At 41.7% G+C, this 21,871-nt stretch overlaps 1 protein-coding gene across 1 annotated transcript in view; it reads right to left on the bottom strand.

Moving 5' to 3' along the window:
* Positions 1–15,672, bottom strand: part of SEC23B (SEC23 homolog B, COPII component) — a 30,635-nt gene extending 14,963 nt beyond the window's left edge. The window contains exons 1-6 of the mRNA XM_089686507.1: positions 15,530–15,672; positions 8,797–9,032; positions 6,650–6,707; positions 4,702–4,788; positions 2,412–2,648; positions 1,794–1,879 (exon numbers count right to left, since the gene is read on the bottom strand). Coding sequence (XP_089542633.1) covers positions 1,794–1,879; positions 2,412–2,648; positions 4,702–4,788; positions 6,650–6,707; positions 8,797–9,017 — 689 coding nt within the window. The 5' untranslated portion in view covers positions 9,018–9,032; positions 15,530–15,672. The remainder of the gene's footprint in view (positions 1–1,793; positions 1,880–2,411; positions 2,649–4,701; positions 4,789–6,649; positions 6,708–8,796; positions 9,033–15,529) is intronic.
* Between the last annotated feature and the right edge of the window lie 6,199 nt (positions 15,673–21,871).

Here is a 21,871-nt window from a genome sequence, read left to right on the forward strand (position 1 = left end):
CTGCCTGGAGTTTGGATGTTCTCCCTGTGCCTGCGTAGGTTTACTCCAAGTACTCCGGTTTCCTCCCACACTCCAAAAACATGCTGGTATGTTAATTGGATCCTGTCTAAATTGTCCCTAGTATGTGTATGTATGAATGTAAGTTAGAGACCTTAGATTGTACATCCCTTGAGGGTTAGGGACTGATGTGAATGTATACTATATATGTAAAGAGCTGCATAAATTGACGGCACTATATAAGTACCTGAAATAAATAATGTTGCCGTTTTAAATATAGTCAGAGGACTCACTAAAGATATAGCTACATAACCCCATAAGGCCCTCTGCAGACAGCAAAAGAAAAACAAAAAAAACAACAACAGCACGGAAAAATAAAGTATTTTTAGACAAGCTACTTGTTCAGGGACTAAATTGGGGACCCAATCAACTTGTTCCTCATGACAATCTACTTGTCCAGATAAGAAAAACAATCATTTGAACCAAAAGCGTATTTACATCTAAGGTGCTTTTAGGAATGTCTGGGGTTTTTAAAGTAAACGGGCTTTATGGCAACTTAAACGTTTAATAATTTTAACATTGTGTTTTCTCCTCCTCCCCTCCCAGCCTCTCTCCAGCACAGCATCCGGGGACTAGCAGGGAGGAGAGAGACCTTGCAGTGTAATGAGCACCGATTAGGTGCTAGTCAAGAAAGGGATGTGTCGGGCTTATCCTTTATCCCTTTCACTGCCAGAGCCGTCTTTTGTACAATTTTAAAAAATCATTTTAGGCCTGAAGATTACACAAAACCCCCAAACATTATATATATTTTCTGAAAGCAGAGACCCTAGAGAATAAAATAGTGGTAGTTCCAATTTTTTTATGAAGCACAATATTACTGCAAAATATCAGTAAACAAAATACACTTAAGTTAATTTTAGGGCACAAAAAAATAAATAAATAAATAAATGCAATAAATTACCCTATTTTTTGGCTGGCACTGTAGTGGGCTGTGTGAAAGCAATTGGGCAGCAGCACAGCGTCCGAAAGCTTTCACCTGAAAGGTGAGCCCTGCTGCTTGCCCACAGCAGGGCTAAAGCTTCACAAAAACTAACTACCCGAAACTACATGTCCCGGGCATTGGGCGATATAAATTCAACATACCTGAATATGCTTTTTCTATACAGGTTTTTAAGATCTTTTTTAAGTTATCGCAATACCCATATATGATAACATTTAAGATTGTATATTCCTTTCTATGTGCTATTTCAGTTATTTCTAGCTTATTTATCAAATGTTCTGAAAGTCTGAAAACTTTGTTTTTTTAAGAATCCCATACATTTACTTCCTTGAATTCTATGACACATATTCACTATGCAGCACTGTCACACATTTCAGAAAGCCATACTTCTGAACTACAAAGGACTTTCAGGAGGCACAACCAGTACAGGAATCACTGCTTGCAAGAAGCAAGCTACCATGCGATATGCAGTCCTCAGAAATGAAAGGTAAACCAAATGAATGAGCAGAGGAGAAGCTGCAAAGTATGCAGGGAATCCAAGAAGTTGTGGAAAGATATGGACAGCAGACAGGCAACAATCACATTATGCTAGGACCATTTAGTAAGCTTAGAATGAATGGTCAAAAAAAAAAAAAAAAAAAAAAAAAAAAAAAAAAAAACACAACTGTCATTTGTGTTGCAATTTCAATGGTGATGTTATTAAATGAAAAAAAGTATGCTGGGTCTATATGTCTCCTTTACCTTAAAAAAACAAAACAAAAAAATGGTGGACAAGTATACAATGGTGGGAAATTACCTGCTGGACAAGAAGGGCTGTTCCTGGGGTTGCATTGGTCTTCCTTGCTGTACTGGAGCAGCTGGCTTTGAAAGTCCCAGCATATCCTAAAGTCCAGGTATATTATTAATTTCAGTACAAAAACAGTCCCACTCCTTACAACACATACATTTATAAGAACCTGACGTGTGGCATCAAACACCACTTAGACAATACCACATGCAAATTGTACTGGTTTAATATAAGTGGGTTTTGATCTACCCTGGTCTAAATGTTACAACCATATTTACTTTTTTGTATTATGTCATATAATAAACAAATGTGTGCAATAGGGACTTACAAGTGACAAGTCACAGAGTAGTGTACCAAAACACAGCATCCGATCAACAATTATGTTTCATTGTTCTGACAATTACAAACTCATGAAAAGAGAAACCTGGCTGAATGTTACAGCTCACTGCACAATAGTGTTCTTTGAATTGCCTACATAAGCTGAAATCCAAGTACATAGAAGACAACAAGTATCAGAGTAGTTGGCAGTGATAATCAGAAGGCCCTGGGGAGCACTTATTTCATCTTCATCCCTTCTGGGTAACCAAATGGCTTTAAATTTAGAACCTGCTTAACAACAGCTCCTACCTGTATTTGCTTTGCAGTGAGATCTTTAGTTCCTCGGAAGACATAGCTTTTGGAGATCCCATCACAGTTCAGTTCATGTACTTGAACCATTCTGCCAAAAGTGATTAGTCCAACCAAAGCGTCTGGTGGCAGAAGACTAAGGGACATCTGTAGCGACTCCTTGAGGGCCTGCAAGTCCTCTTCCTCCAAACAAGTATCCACAACATACAGGAAGATTAAGGGTGTCTGGGGGCCTCTCTACAATTGTAAGGAAAAGTGCAGATGCCATTTTAACAAGAACATTTAATATGTAGGATAGTAAAAAATAACGAATATATTATGGATACATGGATGGTGCATAGGACAGGAAGTTTTGAAGACAAAATATGCAGTATTTGTTCACTCTTTTATTAAATCTGCTCAAAACAAACATGGACGTCCAGACAGCACGTAGACACAGTTTACACTTTTCCAACATGCATACTAAAAGATTTTTTGTACGCATTAGCACATATTTTCATTCCTCCAATCTTGTCATCAGTCATTTATCACGCATATTCTACCTAGTGGTTACAAGTTACATGCCTGCCAAATTTGTAAAAAAAAATAAATAAATAATACACTCTGTATGGACAGTATTATTCAATAAGTTATCACAAAAGAGAGACTTAAGATAGTCCAGAAAAGAGAGAGAAACATGTGATAGTCCTGTAAAAGTTGCTTTCCCTGCAAATGTTAAAGCTACACACCATTGTGAGGTCACAGCAAAAAATTATCCTCGCTGTTGTTCCTGGCAGGCAGCACTGCCACCGATTGTCACCCAAATCAAGCGAATGAGGTCACTCTGCTGCACCACAGTGGTGAAGCATTTATAGGGCAAAAAAAAAAAAAAAGTGACAATGAGGCAATACATCGCCTCCTTACACATGTCAAACACCTCTAAGAAGCAATCTCACTGCAGATTACTTTTCACAGGCACAGTAGTGACAGCCATATGTGTAAACGGAGCATTACGGCTAGCGTCTCATTTTTATGTTTAAAAGATATGTTCACCTTTCATAACATGTTACATTCATATTCAGGATGTAATATGTAACATGTTACGATTGGACCAGCCCCAGCATCCCCCCCCCCATCCCTGTTGTGACAGCTAGCGGGGGATCTTCTTTGTGCAAACTCTCACTAATTAAAAACAAAACTGCTCCACCAGCCCGGCTGCGTCACTCATTTCTGCCGTAGTAGTTCATTGAGCCTTCCTGACAGTAAGTATCTGGTTGCCCATATGAGATGTAGGACAACCAGATATACTGACAGGTCAAGGGAAGACCCAAATGGCACCAGTGATCTAATCGCTGGTACAATGCTTTAGAGGCCCCACAAACAAAAAATAATAAATGCACATTTTTTTTACCTGCAAAAAATGTGCATTTAATTATTTTTTGTTAAGAGGTGAACCTATCCTTTAATATATACCATACAAATTTAGTAGAAAGCCCGAGAAAAGAAAGAATAAACATAAAATATCACCAACCTTAAAGTTGTAACAGAGCCTTTATAAGGTATTAAATCCTACTACAGTCTTTGCAGGGAAACCGATTTCAATACTCACTTCCTATCCCAGGGACAACTGCCTCTGAGACAGGAAGAACAGGGGAATCCCTAGAACAGGGACAGCATTCTATCCAAAACTAACATTAAAAAGGTTTTGTTTAGAATTGCACTTTAACAACTTAAATCATTTATAAGGCTAGGTTCACACTGCTGCCATCTGATTTTGATCTGACTTCAGCACGATTATGTAGTGCAGCATTGGTGTATATTGGATAAGGTTTGTATATTCTAGGGGGGGGAGAAACAAATCGCACTGGAATTGCACCAAAGTAGTACAGGAACCTTTTCCAACTATTGCTCCATGCTGATTTGTAATGATGTGATTGCACCATTGAAAATAATGTGATTTCCATAGTCATGAAATTCTGTGCAACTCAAATTGCATAAATTGCATCTGAAATCACACTAGTGTGAAAGGAGCCTAAACAGAAACTAGTCATAAGAGAACTATGTGGGCTGCCACTGCTGAACTCCTACTGACAATGCAAGTTTTCTAAATGGTTACCGCTTATCCTATATCTTCAATGCTTTCAAAGTCTCTGACCTTAAACAAATATGCAGCAAGCGAAGTGCAAATGACTGAAAGCTTTGAAGACACTGAATTATTAAGACAGCCAGCCTATTAGCATATGCAAGAAAAGATCAGCAAAAGCATTCCACAAAAAAAAAAATGTTAAATTTTGCCTGGGCAGGAATATACCTGAACAATGTACTCGATGGTGGAGAACTGAGCCATAAGTTCCGCAGGCTGATTCACTTCTGATATTCCAGCATATGTGGGAGGAAACTGAAAAGAGAATACAAAACAAGATGTTGAGGATATTTTTTTAAACAAAATTGTTTCAATTGTCGACAAAGACCCAAATTTCCTTTAAAATAATGTCAAATTTATTTATTTAGGTGGGCAAATTAGAGTGTTTGTCAAGTTAACTGATGCACCCTTCCACTGATAAATTTGGTCTGGGCATCCAGGCTTTCAGCACTGGTCACGAAGGGGTTAGAATGAATTTGTGAATAATGACAGGGAAGTGACTACAGATGATCCGTAGTAAACAAAATTCAGATTTTAGGTTGTCATACTCATCAATGGCACTAATGATGAAGAGTCATTGTCCAAAACATCCATACACAACTAGGGTTCAGACTTTTCAGAGTTAACTGACTGCGTGCTTTTTCCAACTGACTGACTTACTAGGCAGGGAAGTGAGGATGAGATTAATAGTTGGAGCCAAGACAAGTCAGTAATGGTTTCCAGAGCTCTATCCTCACATGTTCACTCAGCTTTCATTCTAGCCTTGTTTAGAAGAGTAAAGAACAAAACAGAACTGGCTACTAAAGGGACCACGAAGATGTCCCTGGGAATGTTCCAATATGAATGCACTTGAAAAGCTATCCTATGACTAGCGTAGTCACTTTAAAATAGGAGAGAAGAAGGACTGACAAGTTCATCAGGAATGTCATACAAAAGGAAAAAAAATAGAAAAAAAAAAAAAAAAAATAGGATACTTTTTAAACACAAGTACATGGAACAACAGACACCTATCAGGGATATGAAATGTTGGGGTAACATACTCTTTAGGAATTCTGACTACATAGTACAGGGTTCCGTCTATCCTCAGCCATATGAACCCCAACACCTTTAGTACTTGCTGGGGATACAACTAGGGAGACAGACTCACTTTAAATATCAGGTAAATGAGATGTGCTCCACCTTTTTTGTTTTATGGTCTAAATGTCAGCGTCCAATTAAAGTAGAATAGGCAAACATTTTTGTTTGCCATCTGTGTCCCCATTAGGGATATTTACTTTCACTTCATGTCCCATAGCCAAAAACAGGAAGCGAGAGGCAATCTCTGCAAAATTAAGGGGATTCTTTGGGAACCCCCAGGTCTCCAGAACTAGTGACCCCATTGTAGAATTTCTCCTTTATTACTTTTCTGGGGACAACCCAAAATTTTGGGTTTCTTTTACTAAATTTTTTGATGATAATGGTAAACACGACCTGGCTGTGGTATGTGTACAACCCCCTCTAACCGGTACAATTAAAGTAGAAATGAAAGCAAAACTTTGTTTTCATTTTTGATAGAGTAAAGGAGGGTTAACCTGTCAGATTTTTTCTTTTTTGGGGGGGTTACCCTCTGTGTCCCATTGAGGAGATTTCTCTTCACTTCCTGTCCCACAAGCAAAAACAGGAAGTGAGAGGAAATCCCTCCAAAGTAAGGGAATTCCTGGTTGTCACAGGGTCACCAGAACTAGTGACCTCATTGAAAGAGTTCCCTTCTATTACCGTTTTAGAGTAAACCCAAAATTTGGCATTTTCTTTTACGTTTAATGATAACGGTAAACAGGACATATAGAGGGGTAAATCTCCCTAATGGGGACACGGACAGCAATAAAAATCTGACAGGTGTTCTAATCCCTCTCCACTCTATCCAAATCTAAAAAAAATAAGTTTTGCCTTTAGTTATACTTTAATGCTTGCTATTGTGTTGGTACCTCAAAAATGCATTACTCAAATTTTTTTTAATTTTTAACTATTTAGGGAAAGTTTAACAAAAAAAAAACAAAACTCTGCAACTACTGTACACACAATCACCAAGTCTCCTTAGAATGCAGAATAGAAATAGTAAGCAATATATAGCACTTACCTGATTTCTCTGGAAGCAGAAGTTACAAGCCCACAGCTTGGCTCTGTAGTCAACTTGACTAAAAAAATAAAACAGAAACCCTGTCATTGAGAAGGTTTAGTCTATTGGGCAGACCTTAAAGCCTCATATTTTGTACCAAAAATTAAAAAGATGTTTATGCTTATCTGCTCTGTGCATGGATAATACACAGAGCAGCCCTTTACCTCCTCTTCTGGGGTTTGCAGCCTGCTCTCTCCACTCCTCCTCCCCCAAATATGCCTCCGGGCTACTTGTGTTCAGAGACACACACAGCGCAGCTCAACCACACCCCCCCACTAGAATTGATTGACAGCAGCAGGAGCCAATAGCTCCTGATGCTACCAGTCTGTCTTCAAACAGCAAGTTCAAGTTGTTTACCTTAAAACCGAAGGTCATCTGTTTAGGCAGAATTTAATGTTTCATATACATATGACTTTTCTAATGTCTTTTCTGCCCAAGCCATCCCACTGTGCTTATCCCCCATTTACCTAGTCCATAGCAGCCTTCAGTCTGCATCTCTCTGTTCAAAATTTCCAAAGAAAATCAGGCAGCTTAAAAGCGATGTTCACTTTAATAAGCAAATGCTCAGCTCACTGTAAAAATTCTGCAATGCCAAATTTGACAAAACTCATGTGCGGTAGTGACATCATCCCCACCTGGCTAATGACAGCAGCCAGCAATTGAGACCTGGAAGCCGTCCACCCAAAGACGTCAGTGGCCGGGTGAGCAGAAGTAGAATGCCGCATCCCTGGAGCAGAGGAGAGTATAGTTCCGCTTAAACTATTACTTTGCTGTTACTTTAATATTTCTATAATTCCAACCACTAATATTTAAACTCATTTTGTTGTTTGTTAATATTTTGAGTGCCACAAAAAAAAAAAAAAATAAAACAAGAATCTACATCAAACTGATCTCTTTTGGATATCTAAAGTAATGAAGCATAATACCGGCTACTTTTCAACAATAAGCTTATTGCCTACAAATACTTTAATTTGTTTATAGTTTCTGGGACCTACCCAACAAGCCCCCCTATTACTAAGAGATGTAGTTAAAAAAATAAAAAATTTGCAAAGCATTTTTTTGCAAAATTGCACGTACATTTGTTCTGTGGGGATTATTTATTTATTTCGGGTACACACACACACATATACATATATATATATATATATATATATATATATATATATATATATACACACACACACACACACACACACACACACACACACACATATACACATATACACATATACACTGTACATTCACATCAGTCCCTAACCATCAAGGGGCATACATATCTAAGGTCTCCAACTTACATTCCTACATACACATACTAGGCCCAATTTAGACAGGATCCAATTAACCTACCAGCATGTCTTTGGAGTGTGGGAGGAAACCGGAGTCCCTGGATGAAACCCACGCAGGCACAGGGAGAACATGCAAACTCCATGCAGGTGGTGCCGTGGTTTGGATTCAAACCAATGACCCTAGTACTGCCAGGCAGAAGTGCTAACCATTTAGCCACGAATATACCATAATGTGGTATGTTCCTGATTCATCTGTATGAATGAATAACTTTTGACTTTAAGAGAAAAAACGCCTACAAATTAAAATTACATTTTGCCTTCATTCAAAAACAATGAATGCACAGTTTCAAAGTATGAATAGCTTTGCAAATTTTTATAAACATCCTTAAGTGTACTTTTTCTGAAATCCTTAATTCACAATAGTTATTTAGGAGCTCTTACAGAGCCCTGCCACAATCCCAAAAAGCAGCACGGCTTTACAGCAGCCAATAGAGGTTTTGGCATGAATCTAGGATGACCTTTCTATTATGCAGATGTCGGCAGTCAAAATTTAGTTGTGGCCACTCACAATCTTACTGAGTTTAACACTTGCAAAAATATGCAAAATTAAATATTGATAAATATCAGATTTCATAGTATTACAAGCTTCTAAATAACCTCATGCATGAAGACCTCATAAGCATTTATGTTTTTCTAAAGAATGTGACACGTGAGAACACAAAAACATTAAATGTTTTAATAGTACATTTTCCCTGCTAGAAAGCATTTCAGAGTGCAGTTCTTCCTAACATTCATCTTACTAATTAAAGGGAGTTTTCTTACCAAAGTGGATTGAGAACTGCCTTGCAAGTAGGTCTTGTGCAGAGAACCGGTTCATACTGGACAGGGGGCAGGTCTGGACGCTCTTTAAGTGGGGTAAAGAGGCATCCTAAAGGTACAACCATCCTTGTAGCTTCCAGCCGACTGGAGGGCCATACATTCCAGCTGAAACGTACTCCATCCCGCTCTTCATTCTGCTGAATAAATTCCAGATAGGTCGCCATGGGAAATCAGGGATGCTGCAAAACAGACAAAATCGGCAATCAATTTAACCCTGTGTGCCAGGAGTATTTGGTACCTTAGTGACAAGTGTGATTACAGCCAAAAATCTTTAAAAAGAATGTGTGCTTAGAAAAAATAGATACTGTTACTGGTGAGGTAGTTATAAAATATATGGACTATTACAGGTATCTTTATAGTCCTATCAATTTACACAGTGCTTTACAAACTGCACATTCACATGTCCTTGCCTTCAAGAGGCTTACAATCTAAGGTCCCCATCTCATATACACCTGTACCAGGGTCAACTTAAACCTGGTATATCCTACTATTTATTTTTCATTCAACCCTGCAGGCTGAATGAAAAAACAAAACAAAAAAAAAAAACAAACTGAAAAGATCAAGAGGAGTCGCTGTACTAACTATTCGATGTTAGTACAGCGATTTCTCCTGCTGTGTTCTGACAGGGAGACTGTTTCCTCCGCAAGAACACTCCTGTCAGTGATCTCAGCCACTGGCTGAGAGGTCTGATTGGGAGCCGACGATCAGCAGACCTTTTTTGGTCATGCCCTTTCGACAGAAGCCGGCCAAATGACCAGCTTCACACGAGCCAAATGTCGACCGGTTTCTATTGAACTGTCTAATGTCGCCCAAATATCAGCCCATGTGTACTAGGCTTAAGACAGCAGACAATTAACCTAACAGCACATCTTACAATCTACAGGTTTGTGCCACTGCTAGGGCACTGCAGTATTAGAATTCTAAAGAAACTGAACAAGCTATGATAGGCGTACTTTGATTTCTGTACGAAGGAACTTTCCAGAAACATCAGACTGCATGTAAATATATGTTCACATCTATGGAAGAGCGCTGTTAAGCTTGCCAGAGAGGAATAGCTTTCTTTTTGTTCAGCCAGCAGGCTGAATGGAGAAAAAAGAAAAAAAAGGAACAGATTCCTTGATCCACACAAATGAGGTGGATGGAGGAATCCCTCCACTGGAACACTGTATTCTAACAGTGGACCTAAAATTATTGAAATACAACAATCAGCCGCTGCAGCCACTGATTGGCAAAAGCTTTGTAGTTTGTCAGTTCGATATAAGTCGATCTAGCGATCAATTTCTGTCGAACAGGGTCGGCCATGCATTGATCGAAATCCGGCCACTTCCTGCTGAACCAGCCAAGTTTCGATCGGTCTTTGGCCATCTTCAGACATCCCTGCCATTGCCTTATCTATGATAAAAACAATAGCAATTAGCTTGGAAAAGCTAAGGTGGCCTATCAATTCTTTCACCCAAGCGTGAGCCAGATGTATGAAAACCGTTTTAGAATGCTCATACAAACAAGCATTTTTCAATCAGACCATTAAGCAAAGCTGCCATGTTACATATAGGCAGTGTAATCAAGTGACGAGGAGGCAGAAGCAGATGTACTTTGTATCTTTACTGCTTCTGTGGCAGAACAGGGACTGATAATGAAGTCACTACATGGTGTACAAGAGGGTATCAAAAGGCCAAAGGTATTCTTTTTCACAAAATTAAATAACACGGAAGTGCTCATGCACACTGCAGCTCAAAATCATCAGATTTTCAGGCATTTGTGGTTTTTTCTTTTCCTTTTATTTCTCCCTCTAAACCCCCCTCCATGTTAACCTATGTATCCATACACTCATGGGTGTTTACAGGAGTTTAGAGGCAGAAAAAAAATACAAACATACCAAAGCTGTGTTTAAAAGAAGCTTTTGAACATTAAAAAACCCCCAAAGAACTCAAAAGTGCACAATAATGTGTTAATACATTCTAATGGCCAGAATAAGTAAACATTCTGAGCATACAAAAACATTTTTTTACCATGTTTTTTTCTGCTCCTAAACGCCTGTAGGAAAAAAGGTGTTATAGAAAATACAGTGTACATATGGCCTAAAGTCATAATTTTTTTTTTACGTTTGAACAGAATGAGAGGATAGAATCTCTGTCAAGCTTTTATTCCTGACTCTCTCATTAAGAGGATTCACACTAATGCCGGCCATAGACAGTTTGTTTATTGGACGATTTTTCGTCTGTTAGTGGGGCAATGGCATTGGCCGATTTTCGTGGTTCCTCCTCATTTCATTTATCGGTCCTGCTGGAAAATTCGTGAAAAATGGCCGATTTTTGCAATCATTGGTGGCAACATCGGTTTACAGAATGAACGATGTTTCATTTTTCGGATGAAAAATCAGCTGATAAACGAACAGTCTATGGCCTGCATAATTGTTCTGATCATTAATGTTATCAGAATGAAAGTGAAAGAAAATACAAAAATTTTGAGTTGCCACCAGAACAGGAAAAAAGAAAAAATCTTCCAATAGGGATGCTAGTCCTTGTAATAGCTGTCTAGGAGAGGATTTTTTTCTCACATTCAAAAGATATCATCTCAATTCCTGGTGAATCACAGAAAGTGAAAGGAAATCTCCCAAATGAGAAAAAGATGGCTAAAAAATAATAATGGTTTTAAACCTCTCCTACTCTATATAAAATGAAAACAAACAAAAAAAAAAAAAAAAAAACACAACCACAACACACACTGGTCTCAGACATTTTTTACCATCTCTGACTAAACTGTAAGGCTCCATGCACACTGGATGTTTTGATAACGCTGGTAACGTTAGCTGTTTAGCAGCGTTTTTCCACATTTGTGTTTTTTAGCTTTTTTGTGGGTAAAAAAAAAAAAAATCCAAAAACGCCGGTTTGCAGTGTTTTACTGCATTTTATTGTGTTTTTCAGCATTAGAGTGTTTTTACAGCTAAAAACTCCTCTAGAAACCGACTAGTCCTGGGTTTTTTTTCCAGACAAAAAAACATTGATTACAGTCTATGTGTGTATGGACACATAGGATAACATGCTGGGGGGGTTTACTAGCTGTAGGAAAAAACGTCAACAGTCAAAAACAGCCGCTGTGAAAACATCCAGTGTGCATGAGGACTTATGGCTGTGGCAGTATATTAGTGGACATTATCCGAGTGTTCTTAGGGGAAACTTGTCCTCACTGAGATAAGCTGCACTGGCAGCATCCATCTGTGTTGCTCTCACTTCAAAAGAAATAAACAATGAGAATTTGTCCAATGGAAGTCCCACAGAGATGTCACACTACAGAAATACTGGGGGTTATTTACTAAAACTGGAGAGTGCAAAATATGGTGCAATTCTGCATAGAAACCAATCAGCTTCCAGGTTTTGACAAAACAAGCTGAAGTTAGAAGCTGATTGGCTACCAAGCACAGTTGCACCAGACTCCGAGTGCCCCAGTTTTAGTAAATCCACCCCACTGTGCTTGTGTAGCAGGCCCATGTCTACTGACACCTGTAGAGAATGTGGAAGTGAGGAAGTATGGATGCTGCCATTGCTCGCCTCTTCTTCTGAGAAATACTAAAGCTGGCCATACACTAGCAAAATTCTGATTGAACATTTTCATTTCAGGAGCATTTGTTTGCTTCTCTAACCACCAGTGGGGTGTTTGTTTGTTTGTAACCTCAGTGATGAGAAAATAAGGAGCAAGATGAAAAATGTTTCTAAAACAAACCAAATTTCTAACAGTGTGTGCGGTTTTCATTCCGGAAAGTCCATTCATTTCAAAATCAACTGTTAAAAGAAAACTATTTTTTTTTTAGTAATTTAGAACGACATGCATCCAGTCATTGAATGTACACAGAATTTTTGTACGAATGTTCATTTGAAAATAGTCAGCTTAAATTCCTGGCTGATCCCAATGGTTCAGTACCAAGTCATGGAACGCCTGTAGATTAGGATCAACTAACCTGACTGTGTACTGTGGATTTCTATTCAAGTCTAATTTCCATCAATGTTTTTTGTTGTCTTTGTAGCCTACCTATTACACATAAACCCAATCTAGATTTGAGTTTCTGTGCACATTACACCTGTAGAGCTAATTACATCAACCAAAATACTCTCCTTTTTTGCACTTCTAAAACATTTCAAATTAGGTGAATACGGCAACAATGCAGTTGTGTATAGCTTTTGTGGAAAGCATACCTACACAGGAGACACAAATAATTAGCAAGTTAAAAGAGAACACTGAGCAAACATGACCGCAGACAAAAGGCCCTGATGCCAATGGGGCACCAAGGATCCCAGGCCACCTCCTCAACATGAGTTGTGTCTGCAGTGCACAAAAACTGTGTATGGACACTTCACAGCCAAATCATTCTGTCACTGGACAGCCTGCAAATGCCTGATCAATGTACACTGACCAGCCATGGCATTATGACCGCTGACCAGTAAAGGGAATAACATCAATCATCTCCTTACAAAGGCATCTGAAGGGGGGAATGTCAATTTGACCCTCTAAATAATTAGAAAGTCAAAAGAACGTTCTTGAAACAAAACATTTCTGTCGCAATTGTTCCAGTCTGTGGTGTGCATAAAGCTGGCCACACATTACAATCTGATTGTTGGATGAGCTACAGGAGATTGTACAATCAGTAGTGTGAGGTTATGTAAATCTAATCAGGAGCCCCCCCTCCCCCACACACACACAGCTTAGTGGTGGGTAAATCTAAGGATTAGTTTATACATTTCTTTCAGTCAGCCCCCTCCCCCCATTGCACCATACACACCAAACATTGCTTCTCCCCCCACAGTACCATATACATGTACACAGCTTCCCCCCCCCATAGTACCATATACACAGCCTCCCCCCCATAGTGCCATATACACAGCTTCTCTCCCCCCCCATAGTACCATATACACAGCTTCTCCCCCCCCCCCATAGTAGCATATACATGTACACAGCTTCTCCCCCCCCCCATAGTAGCATATACATGTACACAGCTTCTCCCCCCCCCCCATAGTAGCATATACATGTACACAGCTTCTCCCCCCCCCCCCATAGTAGCATATACATGTACACAGCTTCTCCCCCCCCCCCCCCCATAGTAGCATATACATGTACACAGCTTCTCCCCCCCCCCCCCATAGTAGCATATACATGTACACAGCTTCTCCCCCCCCCATAGTACCATATACATGTACACAGCTTCTCCCCCCCCCCCATAGTACCATATACATGTACACAGCTTCTCCCCCCCCCCCATAGTACCATATACATGTACACAGCTTCTCCCCCCCCCCCCATAGTACCATATACATGTACACAGCTTCTCCCCCCCCCCCATAGTACCATATACATGTACACAGCTTCTCCCCCCCCCCCATAGTACCATATACATGTACACAGCTTCTCCCCCCCCCCCATAGTACCATATACATGTACACAGCTTCTCCCCCCCCCCATAGTACCATATACATGTACACAGCTTCTCCCCCCCCCCCATAGTACCATATACATGTACACAGCTTCTCCCCCCCCCCATAGTACCATATACATGTACACAGCTTCTCCCCCCCCCCATAGTACCATATACATGTACACAGCTCCCCCCCCCCATAGAACCATATACATGTACACAGCTCCCCCCCCCCCCATAGAACCATATACATGTACACAGCTCCCCCCCCCCCATAGAACCATATACATGTACACAGCTCCCCCCCCCCCATAGAACCATATACATGTACACAGCTCCCCCCCCCCCCCCATAGAACCATATACATGTACACAGCTTCCCCCCCCCCCCATAGAACCATATACATGTACACAGCTCCCCCCCCCATAGAACCATATACATGTACACAGCTCCCCCCCCCCCCCATAGAACCATATACGTGTACACAGCTCCCCCCCCCCCCATAGAACCATATACATGTACACAGCTCCCCCCCCCCCCCCATAGAACCATATACGTGTACACAGCTCCCCCCCCCCCCATAGAACCATATACGTGTACACAGCTCTCCCCCCCCCCCATAGAACCATATACATGTACACAGCTCCCCCCCCCCCCCATAGAACCATATACGTGTACACAGCTCCCCCCCCCCCCCCATAGAACCATATACGTGTACACAGCTCTCCCCCCCCCCCATAGAACCATATACATGTACACAGCTTCCCCCCCCCCATAGAACCATATACATGTACACAGCTCCCCCCCCCCCCCATAGAACCATATACATGTACACAGCTCCCCCCCCCCCCCATAGAACCATATACATGTAAACAGCTCCCCCCCCATAGAACCATATACGTGTACACAGCTCCCCCCCCCCCCCCATAGAACCATATACGTGTACACAGCTCCCCCCCCCCCCATAGAACCATATACATGTACACAGCTCCCCCCCCCCCCATAGAACCATATACATGTACACAGCTCCCCCCCCATAGAACCATATACATGTACACAGCTTCCCCCCCCCCCCCCCCCATAGAACCATATACATGTACACAGCTTCCCCCCCCCCATAGTACCATATATATGTACACAGCCCTCCCCCCATGGTGCCACATACATGTACGCAGCTTCCCCCCCATAGTACCATATATATGTACACAGCCCTCCTCCCATAGTACCACATACATGTACACAGCCCCCCATAGTACCAGCTTCCCCCTTCACCTCTCTCTCGGTCGCCGTCCCTGAACTCAGTTCTCGGTATCCGGGTGTAGATTCCGGTCCTTGGAAGTACAGCTCAGCAATAGGCCGGCTACACCGCGTGACGTCAGCGCAGAGAGGCGGCCCTTCCCACTCAGCCACGTCGTTCCCTCCAGCCAATGAAAGTGTACGCCGGCCATGATTCTCTACGTCACATTCCTTGGCTGACGCTCAAATAGTTTCCTCCCCTTAAGGGATGCCGGTCTAGCCGGTTCCTAGTTACGTCATATGTGTAGAGCCGACGTAGGAGACCTTTAACCCTGAGTTTCTGTGACGCGTGGGGGAGGATGAAGCACAATGAGGCCTAAAGTCTTTCCCTATAAAGAGAACCTGTCACAGCTGGGCCTATGCAGAAATACTCAGCTGGCTTTATATCTGTGTCTCTAGGGAAGGATTTCCATCTCCTCTTACATAGGGTTCGTTCACACCAGCAGGCTGCAGTAAATGCACACAGACGCTTCACAGTTCCTGTGTACCAAGGGGGCAAATCCCCGGGACAGTCTGGAACATGGAGAGCTGCACATACAGCGTACAGCCCACCAATACAAGGGCATACCTCCCTACTTTCTGAGGGGGGGTGTTATAGAGTTGTCTGCATTGTGTTGTCTGCATTCCTGTACATGAAACGGGGGGGGGGGGGGCACCTATTAGCGAACCAATAGGACACACACCCTGACCACACCCCCTTAAAATGAGAATTCTACAACAAAAATTGGTTAACACCCCTGTCACATCGGATGTGACTTGCATATCATATGCCAAGTCACACCCTATTGTCCGCAATTACAGCGGTCATATCGGTGCGGTTCCGACTTGGTCATAGCCACACTGATTTCTGAAGTAGTAAACGCACTACTTTTGGTGCGATTTGCATAGATATCTGTGTCAGATGTCTTGAAAATCGTACCTGAAATCAGCAAGGGGCAGCATAGTGGCTAAATGGTTAGCACTTCTGCCTGGCAGTACTTGGGTCATTGATTCAAATCCCAACCAATCATCACCTGCCTGGAGTTTGCATGTTCTACCTGTGCCTGAGTGGGTTTCCTCCCACACTCCAAAGATATGCTGGTAGGTTAATTGGATTCTGTCTAAATTGGCCCTAGTATGTGTATGTATGAATGTCAGGGACCTTGGATTGTACACCCCTTGAGGGTTAGGGACTGATGTGAATGTACAATATATATTTAACCATCTCCCGCCCGCCATATAAGGTAATGATGGGCGCAAGGCAGTTCTCTCGTTCTTGGAGGACGTCATATGATGTCCTCCCACTCTAACTGCGCATGCGTGGCTCTGGGAGCGCACAGCGTGGCGATCGGTGGTGCCCTGTGTCCCTGGGACACAGCGGATCACCAATCAATGGAAAGAGCCGAAGATGTCAATGGAAAGAGCTGAAGATGTCGGCTCGGTCATGTGATCAGCTGTGTCCAATAACAGCCGATCGCATGTAAATAGGGAAATGCCGGTTATCAACAGTCCTCTCCTCACGCTGACAGCTCGAGAGGAGAGCCAGTAATCAGCATCCCTCAGAGGGGACATGTACACTGATCATCAGGGCACTGATGATCAGTGTGCCCTGATGATCAGTGTAGTGCCAGCTGTCAGTGCTCATCCATGGCACCTACCAGTGCCTCATCAATGCCACATATCAGTGCCCATCTGAGCTGCCAGTCAGTGCCACCTATCAGTGCATATCAGTGCCAGTCAGTGCTACCTATGAGTGCTGACTTTCAGTGCCCATCAGTGCAGCCTATCAATGCCGATCAGTGCAGCCTCATTAGCACACATCAGTGAAGGAGAAAAATCACTTATTTACAAAATTTGAAAACAAAAACTAAGAAAAAACTTTTTTTTCAAACTTTGCAGTGGTTTTTGATTTGTTTAGCAAAAAATAAAAAACCCAGAGGTGATTCAATACCACCAAAAGAAAGCTCTATCTATTTAAAAAAAATGATAAAAATTTCATATGGGTACAGTGTTGCATGACCGCGCAATTGTCATACAAAGTGTGACAGCGCTGAAAGCTGAAAATTGGCCTGAGCAGGAAGGGGGTATAAATACCTGTAGGCAAGTGGTTAAAGAACTGTGTAAATTGATGCCGCTATATAAGTACCTGTAATAAATAAATGTCCCCCGACTTTGAAATTGTGCGACTTCACTGTAAGTCACACAATTTCAAACTTGGGCTTGATGTGATCAGGGGGTTAAATTACAAGTAGTTTTTATGACCACTACTATTCCTTTACTATGTGACATTATTTCGGTCACATCAAGTCCGACTTTGAAATCGTGCGACTTACAGTGAAGTCGCACAATTTAAAAGTCGGGGGACATGACGATTTTATGTGCGATTTGCAAGACATCTGACACAGATGTCTATGCAAATCACACGAAAAGTAGTGCATGTATTACTTTAGAAATCGGCGCGGCTCCAACCAAGTTGGAACCACACCGATGTAATTGCGGACAGTAGGGTGGGACTTGGTATGGGATTTGCAAGTCGCATAGCATGCAAATTGCATGCCAAGTCACACCCGATGTGACCGGGGTGTTAGGCTCTGTTCACATATGCATTTTGCGTTTCATGCTTTCTCCAGTTTGTTTTGTGCTTTTATATACGCGTTTTTGATGCATTTTTACATTTCTTACATTACGTTTTTCATTTTGTTCAGCTCTTTTTTTATTTGTTAAAGTGGAATTTTTTTTGTTGCTCTGCAAAATAAAAATGCAAAACGTGGCAAAAATGCACTACCATGCGTTTCAGCAGCTTCTCCATTGAATTCCATTTTAGCAGAAACGCTGCTTTTTGCTTTTAAATAAGTCCTTGGCACTTTCCAAAAACGCAGCAGCTCAAAAAAGCTTAGATGTGAACGTGTTCCATAGGAAACCATGTTAAATGGACTGTAGTGCGTTTCTGCAAAAAGCACTAAAAAATGCATTGGTGTGAATGAAGGCTTATATTGGTTTTTGGACATTTATAAATGCAGCATTCTAGAAATTGGATGGAAGGTTTAGTGCTGTAAAAGACTAAATAGTGCATTGTATACACCCACCGCTCACGTTATTAGGTACACTTGTTCGATTGCTTGGTAACACAAATTGCTAATCAGCCAATCACATGACAGCAACTCAATGCACTTACCCCTGGTTCACATCTATGCGGGTGGTGCCGCTGCGGATCCACACAAAAATCCGTACAGCTGCACCACCCGCACAGAGGAATGTGGACCCCGCGGGTGGGTGCCGTTAATTCTAATGGCACGCGGCCCGCACTGGAAATCGCAACCGTACTGAGAACCAAAGTTCCCGTGCGAGTTGCATTTCTGGAAGAAGTGCAGGGACTTCTTCCCTGCGTGTCCCGGGGCACGGGAGTCCATTCAAATGAATGGGCTCTTGTGCCCGCGCAAAACGCGGCTCACAGGAACAGGAGATGTGAACCTATCCTTAGGCATCTAGACGTGGTGAAGACGACTTGCTGAAATTCACACTGAGCAGCAGAATGGGGAAGAAAGGGGATTTAAGTGACTTTGAACGTGGCATGGTTGTTGGTGCCAGACGGGCTGGTCTGAGAATTTCAAAAACTGCTGATCTACTGGACAGGTACCCACTCCCGCTTCTGGTCAGATGCACCTTGGTGGTCTGAAACGAACGTTTGCCCCCCCCCCTTCTTCCCCCCGCAGCCTTCTGAAACACTTCACAGGTCCCAGAAGACTGCGGGACCATTCACAAAGCACACTTCGCACATGTGCAGTAGGAAACTGGCTTTGAAGCCGCAAGGTTTTACTTCCTGTTTCCCTTAAAGTGTTACTAAACCCACAACAGTAAAATCAGTCTGTATATGCAGTAAAGCATGCTTGATATACTAACTGTGGAACCTAAGGGGTTAATCCTCCTTGTGTAAAAAGGCCATTTGATCCTGACTTCTCTGATCCTCCCCTTCTACTGTCACCAATTCATCTGCTGATAGTACAGACCTCTAGGAGACACTCTGCACATGCTCGGTTTGGTGTATATTGCTAGAGAGTTTTTTTTTCTTCTTTGAGAGGGTGCATGTGATCAGCACAGGGCCAATCAGCGCTGTCCAAACAGAGGGTCAGGGGTCATGCAGCTTCATAGGACAGTCAGAGGAGAATGAAAACTTCTACTACAAGATTAACCAGTGCTCTGTTAGACACTGATAGAAGTCACAAGACCGCTATATACTTCTGATGAGAAAATATATTTAGCAGTTTATAGTTACTAAAATAATTGCATTTCCATGTTCTGTGTACTGTGGGAGACCAGATATAGTGAATGCAGGGTCCTGGGTTTAGTAATATTTAAAGATGCTGATGCCTGCACCTGAAGGTGATTGAAGAAGCGGCTCGGGTGAGGATATCGGTGGACATGTAAGTGTCCTTAAATTAAAAGTCAGCAGCTACAGTATTTGTATTTGCTGACTTTTAATGTTTTGGGGGGAGCCTGGAGCTCTGCTTTAAGTTAGGTTTACACCTATGCAGTTTGTGTTTGACCCGTTTCTGCATTGTGTTTTACGTTGCATTTTGCATCTGCATTTTTTGATGCATTTGCATTTTTTTTTACATTTTTTTATTTGTCTTGTTGCTAGGCAGATTTAAAATGCAAAATGCATCAAAAAAAATGGCAAAACGCAGCAAAAACACACTACATGCTTTTCTGCATTTCCATAGAAGTCTATAGAGCCCAAAACACAACTTTTTGCATTTAAAAAAGTCCCTGACCCCTTCCAAAAAACGCTTCGGGTGAAAACGCTGAGACGTGAACATGTCCCATAGGAAATCATGTTAAATGAACTGTAGTGCATTTCTGCAAAACGGAAAACGCTTAGGTGTGAATCTGGGGTTAAGGAAGACCGGGTGAAGATTGGAGCCCTGTCAGCGGTGACAGCACGCCACAGGAGGGCTTCATTTTAAGGTAAGTCTTTCATAATGTGCTAGGACTATATGTGATGCATACTAGCACACTATGCCATTGACTTACATACTTTACTACTGGATATTTGGTCACCACCACACACAAGTTTTGCTACATTTGTTTCTCTTTTTTGGCACACTGTATCACTTTTTATCTGTTTCAATTTATTCTGGGAGACGGTTGAGTTCTCTGGGGATTTATGTACACATTTATTATTGCTACTAGTTTTGAAGTGATATTTTATTCATTTATATGTATTTATGTGACACATTAACGTATAACTAACACAATAGACACACTCTTTGTTTTGCAGTAGTTACAGAAATAAAAGGCAAAACTCTTTCAGTACAGAGGGATTAGAACACTTGTCTTTTTGTCCTGTTTACCATTATCATTGAAAGTGAAACTAAAAGAAAACGCTAAATTTTGAGTAATCCCCCAGAAAAGTAATAGAGGGGAAATCTTCCAAAGGAGGGGCACTAGTTCTGGTAAACTAATGGTCCCAAGTTTCTCCCCTCCCAAAAAAAATTTAAAGTCAGCAACTATAAATACTGTAGCTGCTGACTTTTATTATGGACACTTACCTGTCTAGGGATACAGCGATGTCCTCACCCCGAGCCGATTCTTCAGTCCACTTTGGGTGCAAGCGCCGGCATCTTAGGTAAGGGAAATTGGCAGTGAAGCCTTTTGGCTTCACAGCCCTTTCCTACTGTGCATGCGCTTTGTGAATGGTCCCACAGTCTGCAGGGGTAAGGAGGGGGGCTTAAAATGTTACAAAACCCAGGACCCTGCACTCACTATATCTGGTCTCCCACAGTACACAGAACACGGAAGTGCAATTATTTTAGTAAATATAAACTGCTAAATACCTTTTCTCATCAGCAGATAGAGCAGTCTTGTGACTTCAGCAGAGCACTGGTTAAAGCTTGTAGGAGAAGTTTTTTTTCTGCTCTAGGAGAATGAAAAACCCCTGACCCTCTGTGTGGGCAGTGCTGATTGGCCATGTGCTGATCACATGCACTCTCCCAAGAAAAAAAAACCTCTCTAGTAATACACACTAAACTGAGCATGTAAATAGGAAAGAAAGTGCAGCGCTAATAAAAACTATCCCTGACCCTCTGTCTGGACAGTGCTGCTTGGCCATGTGCTGATCACATGCACGCTCCCAAGAAAAAAAACCTCTCTAGCAATACACACTAAACTGAGCATGTAAATAGGAAAGAAAGTGCAGCGCTAATAAAAACTACAATGATAATCATAAATACAATACCATAGCAAATAAATGCATAAATCAAATCACAGGTGACTGTAAGTGAATACGCACAAAATAATTATCAGTGAAGTGCCCTGAAGTAGTGCTGTAGTGAACAAATA

The sequence above is a fragment of the Staurois parvus genome, unplaced genomic scaffold (genome assembly GCF_062004578.1).
Source record: "Staurois parvus isolate SC_StPar_1 unplaced genomic scaffold, SC_StPar_1.0 ptg000401l, whole genome shotgun sequence".
NCBI classification, from domain to species: Eukaryota; Metazoa; Chordata; class Amphibia; order Anura; family Ranidae; genus Staurois; species Staurois parvus.